General features: G+C 45.3%; 1 protein-coding gene across 1 annotated transcript in view; it reads right to left on the reverse strand.

Annotated features, from left to right (window-relative positions):
• Nucleotides 1–10,086, reverse strand: part of CDK5RAP1 (CDK5 regulatory subunit associated protein 1) — a 49,133-nt gene that overhangs the window by 28,527 nt on the left and 10,520 nt on the right. Inside the window, 2 exon segments of the mRNA XM_008056313.2 lie at nucleotides 3,929–4,049; nucleotides 9,083–9,293. Coding sequence (XP_008054504.1) covers nucleotides 3,929–4,049; nucleotides 9,083–9,293 — 332 coding nt within the window.

Here is a 10,086-nt window from a genome sequence, read left to right on the forward strand (position 1 = left end):
CACACACACACACACACACACACACACACACACACACACACACACACACACACGTCTTCTGAGAATAAGTCACAAACATCATCCTCTTTTACCCCTAAACACTTGAGTATACATTTCCTAAAAACAAAGACATTCTCCTACATCATCACAGGACAATTATCAAAATCAGAAATACTGATACAATACTATTATCTAATACACATTCCATAAAATGTAACCAATTGTCCAAGTAATGTCCTTTATAACTCTTTTTTCCCTGATCAAAATCCCAACCCAGGACTATGCAATACATTTAGCTGTCATGACTCTAGTCGCCATAAAGACTATTCATTTTTATAAGTTGTTGGCATATTGTTGGTAAATGTAATGTGGATCCTGGAAAAGAAAAAAGACCTTAGTAAGGAAACTGACAAAATCCAAATAAAGCCTGAAGTCAGTTAACAGTAACACGAATATCATGTGAATTTGGTCTCAGAGGGCTTTAAAATTTTAAAAAAAAAAAGTAACATCAATATTAATCTCTTAGCTTTGACAAAGGTACTAAAGATAAGTAAGATGTTAACTTATTTTTTTTTTTCCTTCTTTTTGAGTTAGCGTCCGACTCCTCAACCTACTGGGTTCGGGTGATCCTTCTGCCTCAGCCTTCCAAGTAGTTGGAATTACAGGTATGAGCCACCACATCTGGCTAATTTTTTGGTTTATTGTAGAGATGAGATCTCGCCAAGTTGCCCTGACTGGTCTTGAACTCGTGGGCTCAGGCAATCCTCTTACCTCGGCCTCCCAAATTGCTGGGATTATAGGCGTGAGCCACCACGCCCAGCTAAGATGTTAACTTAAAGGAAGCTCTGTATTGTCTTTGTAAATTTTTTGTAAATTTAAAGTTACTCCAAAACAAAAAGACTATTTAAAAAAAAAGCAGAATATAAAACAAAGTAAAATACACAGATATAAAAAGACTAAAAACTAAATGCAGGGTGAGTGGATTGCCTGAGCCCGTGGGTTCAAGAACCGCCTGGGCAACTTGGCGAGACCTCATCTCTACAATAAATCAAAAATCAGCCGGGCGTGGTAGTACGCACCTGTAATTCCGGCCACTTGGAAGGCTGAGGCGTAAGGATCACCAGAGCCCAGTAGTCGAGGCTGCGGTGGCTGGGAGCAGCCACTGCACTCCAGTCTGGGCAACAGAGTGAGACTCCAACTCAAAAAAAAAACTAAAGGCAAAATAATTTAAGGGACATTGGGGAAATCTGAATAAAGATGGACCGGGAGAAGATGGTACTTAGCAATTTTTGTTACTCTTATTAGAAGGATTAACGGCGATTTAAATATCCTTATTTTTCAGAGATGCATAATTACTTAAGAGTGAAATGTCATGCTCTATTTTAACATAATTTATCAGTAAGAAAAAAAGAGGCTGGGCACGGTAGCTCACACCTGTAATCCTAGCACTTTGGGAGGCCAAGGCGAGAGAAAATGCTTGAGACCAGGAGTTCGAGACCAGCCTGGCCAACACAGCATGACCTCATCTCTATGAAAAAAATCAAAAAATTAGTGACACACACCAGTAAATCAGCTACTCAAGAGGCTGAGGCAGAAGGATCATCTGTGAGCTCAAGAGGTCGAGGCTGTGGTGAGCACTGCACTCCAGTCTGAGCAAGAGTGGGACTGAGACCACACTCAAAAAAAGAAAGCAGAATCCTTTTTTTAAGAGACAGGGTACCGGCTGTCTGCCCGAGCCCACAAGTTGGAGATCAGCCCAGGCAACTTGGTGAAACCTCATCTCTACAATAAATAAATAAAAAAAGCCGGGCTCGTGGCTCAGCCTGTAATACCGCGCCTTTAGGAGGCCGAGGTTAGTGGATTGCCTGAGCCCACGGGTTCAAGACCCGCCTGGGCAGGCGAGACCTCACCTCTACAATAAATCAAAAAATTAGCAGGGCATGGTAGCGCGCGCCTGTAGTTCCAGCTACTTGGAAGAATGAGGCGGAAGGATCGCCGGAGCCCAGCAGGTCGAGGCTGCGGTGGCTGGGAGCGGCCACTGCACTCCAGTCTGGGCGACAGTGAGACTCCAACTCAATAAATAAATAAATAGATAAATAAATGATTAGCTGGGCATGGTAGTTTTGGCTACTTAGAAGGCTGAGGTGAAGGATCGCCAGAGCCCAGCAGGTCCATTCTGGGGTGGCCGTGAGTGTGCCACTACACTCTAGTCTGGGTGATGTAGTGAGATTTCAACTCAGAAAAAGAGAGTCTCACTCTGTCACGCAGGCTGAAACGCAGTGCCACAAACATAGCTCACTGCAGCCTCAGACTCCCAGCCTCAAGTAATCTTCTTGCCTCAGCTTCCCCAAGCATTGGGATTATAGATGTGAGCCACCACATCCAGCCACAAACAGAATCTTTTTTTTTTGAGTTGAAGTCTCACTCTGTCGCCAAGGCTAGAGTGCAGTGGCACACTCATGGTTGCTGCAGTCTCAACCTGCTGGGCTCCGGTGATCCTTCCACCTCAGCCTTCCAAGTAGCTGGAACCACAGGTGCACACCACCACACCTGGCTAAAGTCAGAATCATAATTTTCCACAAGTCTTTAGCCTTGATTCACTAAGTCCTGCTTTTTAAGCATTGGTTTTTTGTTTTTTTTTTGAGTCAAGGTCTCACTCTGTCACCCAGGCTGGAGTGCAGTGGCACAATCAAAGCTCAATATTGCCTTAACTTCTTGGGTTCAGCCACTCCTTCTGCCTCAGTCTCCCAAGTAGCTTAGGGCTACAGAGGTGCACCTGGCTAATTTTTTTTTAATTTTTTGTAGAGATGAGGTCTTGCTATGCTGCCAAGGCTTGTCTCAAACTCATGGCCCTTACTGGATCCTCCTGCCTCAGTCTCCCAAAGTGCTGGGATGACAGGCGTTAACCACCATGCCTAGCCTAAAATTCACTTTAATGTTAAGTTCCTTCTTTCATATGCAAATAATCTAGAAAGGTTAGGGAGTTTTGTCACCATCTCAATTTAAACAGAATGTCTCTATCCTGAAGGTGTGAGCTTTGGTACTGTGGGAGAGCTGGCAGGAGAGAGAAAGAAGACAACTTTAGAGCAGGAAGCCCCTGGAGAGGTAGAATATGGAGAACACCTCCCAGAGCTGGTAAGCAGCCAGGAACCACATCCAGGGAAGAGAGGAGATCACTCTCAAATGCAAGGTTGAAGGCAAACCAGTGATGCAGACATGGAGCAGGGGCCAACATGGCCCTCTCCCAGTTCCCGAGCAAAGCAAGGAAGAAAGCAGGGGACCCCACTGGGAAAAAAAGCGCCATACTCCCACCTGCCATCCTCTGCTGCAGGGCTAGCAGTGCAGGTCTGGGACTATGACAGCCTCCCCAAAAGCTGAGGGACTAGCTCCCGACAGGAGCAAGAGGCCTCTCTCCTACTATCTCTGATCCACTTCACTCCCCTCATCTATTTCTGTCTCCTGGTTAATAAGCTCACTCAGTGATGAAATGAACAAGAGATTTGGGAGTTTCCCTAGAAGAGACAGGCAGACTCAACTATGTGCTAGGGAGTTTAAGAACATTACCTACAATCCTTCCAAAACCCTATAACCAAGGTATCATTTTATCCTCTTTCTGCAAATGAGGCAACTGCACTTCACAGGAAACAGTTAAATGCCACTGTCCAGGGCCCAAGTCAGAGAATGGTGCAGCCCAAATTCACACCCTTCCACTTGGTTCCTTGCTCATGCTCTCTCCGCTCGACTGTGCTACCTCCCTCCTAAGCAGACTTCATGGTAGATCCACCTACAATTGTAGGCAGCAAGCCAAAGATGCACAGCTGGGCATTTCTTTCTGGCCAGGCATGGTCCTAAACCTTTATAACCTAGAAAGGGGGTCCTCATCCTCCCCCAAACATGCTCAAGCAAGGAAGCCTGGAGAGCTCTTCACCTGCTCAGAAAGCTTCTTCACTTCCTCCAGAATTGAAGCAACAGGTCGACTCCTCTCCCGGCCACGAGTAAAAGGAACGATACAGTAGCTGCACATGTTGTCACAGCCTCGCATGATCGACCTGGGAAGGAAAGTGCCAGAACTTAGTGACGGTAGCTGGGCGCCTTGGTGCAAACCAACAAGGTCACAGCTCCCTTGGCATTATTCTTTGGCACTGAAGCCTCTTGCCACGACACCCACACTGGACCCATTTGAGATCTAAGAATTATTATGGCAGACTTTTTTTAATCTTTAAAAACTGGCATCTGATTTATAAAAACAAAATAATAAGAAAAAAACATTCGGCCGGACTCGGTGGCTCAGTCTGTAATCCCAGCACTTTGGGAGGCCAAGGTGAGTGGAATGCCTGAGCCCGCGGGTTCGAGACCCACCTGGGCAACTTGGCGAGACCTCATCTCCACAATAAATCAAAAATTAGCCGGGCATGGTAGCGCGCACCTGTAGTTCCAGCTACTTGGAAGGCTGAGGCTGAAGAATCGCTGGAGCCCAGCAGGTCAAGGCTGCAGTGGCCGGGAGCGGCCACCGCACTCCAGTCTGGGCGACCGAGCGAGACTCCCACTCAAAAAAATAAAAAATAAAATAAATAAAAAATTTGTATCTAATCACAGAATATGAACCAAACTCTAACTGGCTGATGCAGTGGTTAGCCTGAGGAAGCAGTGGTGAGGGGACAGAGTGGTGAAGGCACAGAGTGTAGACATACCACACCTGGACTTTCCACTGCTTTTGTGGGTATATTACTTGGACATTTTACATCCAGACCAGAAAAAAACAAATATTACAAAGAGTGTGTGTGTGTGTGTGAGAGAGAGTGTGTGTGTGTGTGTGTGTGTGTGTGTGTGTATGTGTGGAGGAAGGATTCAAAACATAAGCTTCCAAAAAAAAAAAAAAAAGGCCAGACACGGTGGCTCATGCCTATAATACCAGCACTTTAGGAGGCTGAGGGGAGAGGATTGCCTGAGCCCATGGGTTCGAGGCCAGCCTGGGCAACTTGGCGAGACCTCATTTCTAAGTAAATCAAAAAATTAGCCAGGCGTAGTAACACGTGCCCGTAATTCCAGCTACTTGGAAGGCTGAGAAAGAAGAATCACGTGAGCCCAGCAGATCGAAGCTCCAGTAGCCATGAGCATGTCACTGCACTCCAGCCTGGGTGACAGAGTGAGACTCCAACCAAAACAAACAAACAAAAAAACAAGGTTCTAGCCAGGCACAGTGGCTCACGCCTATAATCCCAGCACTTTGGGAGGTCGAGGCGACAGGAATGCTTGAGTCCAGGAGTTCAAGACCAGCCTGAGCAACACAGCTAGACCTTGGGTCTCTACAAAAAAAATCAAAAACTCAGTCTGGTGTGGTGGCACACCTGTAGTCCCAGTTACTCAAGAGGCTGAAGCAGAAGGATTGCCTGAGCCTAGGAGGTTGTCTAAGTTAAATCACTCATTTGCATCCTGGTTATGAAAGCCTCAATTTGTCTTAAGTAAATAATAAACGGAAGATTATCAAAGATGTTCCCTGAAGAACTGTTTAACAAATGTTAGCAATTATTTTTACTAAGCATTCCAACAACAGAATTTGGCCGGTCATTAAACAGAGGTTGGTAAACTTTTTCTGTAAAAATACAATAAATATTTGAGACTTTGCAGGGCATAGTCTCTAGTCTTTGTCACAACTGCTCAACTTTGCTGTCACAGTGACAAAACTAGCTACAGGCAATATAGGCAATAGGAAAATGAATAGGCATGGCTGTAATCTAAAAAAACTTTACTTACAAAAATAGATCATAAGCTATTTGCCAACCTCTGTTATAAAAAAATTAATGCCATAAGATATATTGAGCTGGGTGTGGTTGTTCACACCTATAATCAGCCTGGACAAAATGGCAAGACTCACTCTACAACTTAAAAAAAAGGCCGGGCGCAGTGGGCAGCTCACGCCTATAATCCCAGCACTTTGGGAGGCCGAGGAAAGAGGACTGCCTGACCCCAGGGGTTTGAGATCAGCCTGGGCAGCTTGGCAAACCTTATCTCCACAATAAAATTAAAAATTAGTTGGGTGTGGTGGCGCATGCCTGTAGTTTTAGGTACTTGGAAAGCTGAGACAGAAGGATTACCCGAGTCCAGCAGATCAAGGCTATGGTGGCTATGAGCGTGCCACTGCACTTCAGCTTGGGTGACAGAGTGAGAGTTCGACTCAAAAAAAAAAAATAAAGTAAAAATTACTTATATTTTCATCTCCTAATGGTTAACACTATCATCATTTTGGTGTATATATTCCTGTCTTTTTCCTTTATATTTATGTGTATGGGCTTTACGTTTATTTATAAACATTAGCTATTGCTGTACTTAGTTTTATAACCTTTTCTTATTTAATATGATGAATATTTATTTATTTTTTTGAGTCAGAGTCTCAGCCTTTTGCTCATGCTTGAGTGCAGTGACACAATCATGACTCACTGCAGCCTCAACCAGCTGGGCTCAGGTGATCCTTCTACCTCAGCCTTCCAAATAACTGGAACTATAGGCATGTGTCACCATGCCATATATATATATATATATATAAATGATTTTGTAACTGGAGTTTTACTTTAAGCCCTGGAGTTCAAGACCAGCCTGGACAACACAGTGAGACACTATCTCTTTAAAAAAGAGGGGGAAAAAAAAGAATTTAAAAAGGAAAAGACCAAGAGAAAAAAAAAATTCTAAAACAGGAAAGCCCAGGCTGTGGTGGCTCAATTCTGTAATCCCAGCACTTTGGGAGGCACAGGCAAGAGGATTGCCTGAATCCTGGGTTCCAGACCAGCCTGAACAACTTGCCAAGACCTCGTCTCTAAAATAAATCAATAGCCTGGAATGGTGGGGCACACCTATGGTTCTAGCTGCCTGGAACACTGAGGCAAAAGGATTGTCTAAGACCAGCAGGTTGAGGTTGCAGTGGCCATGAGCATGCCATTGCCCTTCAGCCTGGGCAGCAGTGACACTCTGACTAAAAAAAAAAAAAAAAAATCAGGAAAGCCCAAAATATGTTTTTCAGTAAAAACAAATAAGACTACAGAACAGTATACTATCATTTGTATAAAAAAAGACAGGGCACCAGGCACAGTGGTTCACACCTGCAATCCCAGCACCTTGGAAGGCTGAGATGAAAGAATTCAAGTGTTCAACACCAGCTTGGCAAAACTTCAGCTCTACAATAAATCAAAAATTAGCCAGGTATAGTGGTGCATGCTTGTAGTTCCAGTTTCTTGGAAGGCTGAGGTGGAAGGCTTGAAACCAGCAGGTCAAGATTGCAGTAGTCATGAGCAGGCCACTGTACTCGAGCCTGGGTGACAGAGAGACTCCAACTCAAAAAAAAAAGGAAAAAGAAAGAGTAGGAAAGAACTCATATGGGAATATAAACGCATATGCAAGGAGTATTTCTGAAAAAGATTATACAAGAAGCTACCAAACTGTCTGCCTCTGAGAAGTGGTTTAGGAGACAGGATGATGGGTATGAAGGAGTTTTTTTATTTGTTTTCTGTTTCTGAGTCGGGGTCTCACTCTGTCACCCAAGCTAGAGTGCAGTAGCATGATCATGACTCACTGCAGCCTCAAACTCCTGGGGTCAAGTGATCCTCCTGCCTCAGCCTCCCAATTAGCTGGGACTACAGGCACACACCACACATCCAGCTAACATTTCTGTTTTTTGTAGAGATGGGGGTCTCGCTTTGTTGCCTAGACTGGTTTTGAACTCCTGGCCTTAAGCTATCCTCTTACCTCAGACTCCCAAAGTGTTGGAATTACAGGCATGAGCCACCATGCATGGCAAAGAAATCGTAATATACCATTTTTGTCTTTGTGTTTTGTACCATGTGCATGTATTACTTTTTTTTCTTTTGAGTTGGAGTTTCACCCCGTCACCCAGACTGGAGTGCAGTGGCCGCTCCCGGCCACCACAGCCTCGACCCACTGGGTTCCGGTGATCCTTCCGCCTCATCCTTCCAAGTAGCTGGAATTACAGGCGCACACTACCACACCCAGCTGATTTTTTGATGTATTGTAGAGATGAGATCTCGCCAAGTTGCCCAGGCGGGTCTCGAACCTGCGGGCTCAAGCAATCCACTCACCTCAGTCTCCCAAAGGCGTGGGATTACAGGCTGAGCCACCGAGCCCAGCTACTTTTTTTAATGTAATAAAATTAACTTTTTTTTTTTTTTTTTTTAGTTGGAGTCTCACTCTGTTGCCCAGGCTGGAGTGCAGCGGCACACTCACGGATATCCCAGTGTCAACCTGGTGGGCTCCGGCAATCCCTCTGCCTCAGCTTTCCAAGTAGCCAAAACAACAGACGCGTGCTACCATACCCAGCTAATTTTTTATTTATTGTAGAGATGAGGTCTCGTCAAGTTGTCCGGGTTGGTCTCAAATCCACAGGCTCAGGCAATTCACTTGCCTCAACCTCCGAAAGTGCTATTTTAAAAGCGGGAAAGCTGTAATCCCAGCACTTTGGGAGGCTGAGGTGAGTGGATTGCCTGAGCCCACGGGTTTGAGCTCCACCTGGGCAACTTGGCAAGACCTCATCTCTACAATAAATCAAAAATTAGCCAGGTGTGCTAGCGCACAGCTGTAGTTCCAGCTATTTGGAAGGCTGAGGCGGAAGGATCACCAGAGCCCAGCAGGTCGAGGCTGCAGTGGCCAGGAGCGGCCACTGCATTCCAGTCTGGGCAACAGCATGAGACTCCACCTCAAAAAAAAAAAAAAAAAAGGTGGGAAGGAATCTAGGTGTGGTGGCTCACACCTGTAATCCCAGCACTATGGGAGGTAGAGGCAAGAGGACTGACTGAGTTCAGTGGTTCAAGACCAGTCTGGGCAACTTGGCAAGACGTTGTCTCTACAATAAATCAAAAACTAGCCAGGCATGGTGGCACACGGCTGTGGTTCCAGCTACTTAGAAGACTAAGGTGGAAGGATCACCTGAGCCCAGCAGGTCAAGGCTGCAGTAGCTGTGAGTGTGTCACTATACTCCAGCATGGGAAATAGAGTCAGACTCCAACTCAAAAAAAAAAAGAAAGAAAGAAAGAAAGAAAAAAGAGCCTCATTCCCTGTCTCCTGGGCAGTGACTCACACAAACGCAGAAGTGGCACTGGGACTGGTCTGGACTGGCATGACATCTGCATAGGTCTCATCCAGAGAGAGCAGCACGTTGGCAGCTTGCTGGCCTGACTCAGTGACAGCCAGCAGCCAGGGAAGGTCCCGGTAGGCATCTGGACCAGCCAAAAGGTCCACGATTTTCTCCCTATTGAGAATGTCCTCCTTCAATCTCTCAGCCATGCAGCCTGGAAGGAAAGGAAACAAGTAACACCTGTTCCCAAATTCATCTGGTTTAGTGGACTCTTTTCATTACACATTATTAGAGATTATAAACGCTGGAAGCTTGGACTACAGACCAGGGCACAGAAAACTTCTCTAAAAGTTTAGTGTCAGCTGGGTGTAGTGGCTCACACCTATAATCATAGCACTTTGGGAGGCCAAGGTGAGAGGATTGCCTGAGCCCGCAGGTTTGAGACCAGGCCAAGCAAGTTGATGAGACCTCAGCTCTATAATAAAAAAAAAAAACAAAAAACAACTAGCTTGGTATGGTGGCACATGCCTGTAGTTCTAGCTACTTGGAAGGCTGAGGCAGAAGGATTGCCTGAGTCAAACAGGTCGAGGCTGTGGTGGTCAGGTGCATGTCACTGTCCTCCAGCCTGGGTGACAGAGTGAGACTCCAACTCAAAAAAAAAAAAAAAAAAGAGTTTAGTGTCATCCTTCGAAACTGACCAGTACTCCCACAGCACTGGGCCTACATTTTCCTATACAAGAAAACCACAGAACAGGGTTCCAGAGCCCAGGAAAAATGAAACTACCACCCAAAAACCTTCCAAGACATGAACCACCTCCTCTTTCATCTAAAAATTACTTAGCACTGAGATAAAAGAGTTGTCAGGAACTTAGTTATATACAACAACACTTACACCCTTTTTCCTTCTCTTCCAGCCCATCATACTTGCTAAAACCTATAAAAAGAGCTAACCATCTATGCTAGTATGTTCCACATCCAAAGAAAACCATTATGTTACTAAGGCTATA

The sequence above is a fragment of the Carlito syrichta genome, unplaced genomic scaffold, assembly GCF_000164805.1.
Source record: "Carlito syrichta isolate Samal-C Ts95f unplaced genomic scaffold, Tarsius_syrichta-2.0.1 Scaffold302319, whole genome shotgun sequence".
Lineage (NCBI taxonomy): Eukaryota > Metazoa > Chordata > Mammalia > Primates > Tarsiidae > Carlito > Carlito syrichta.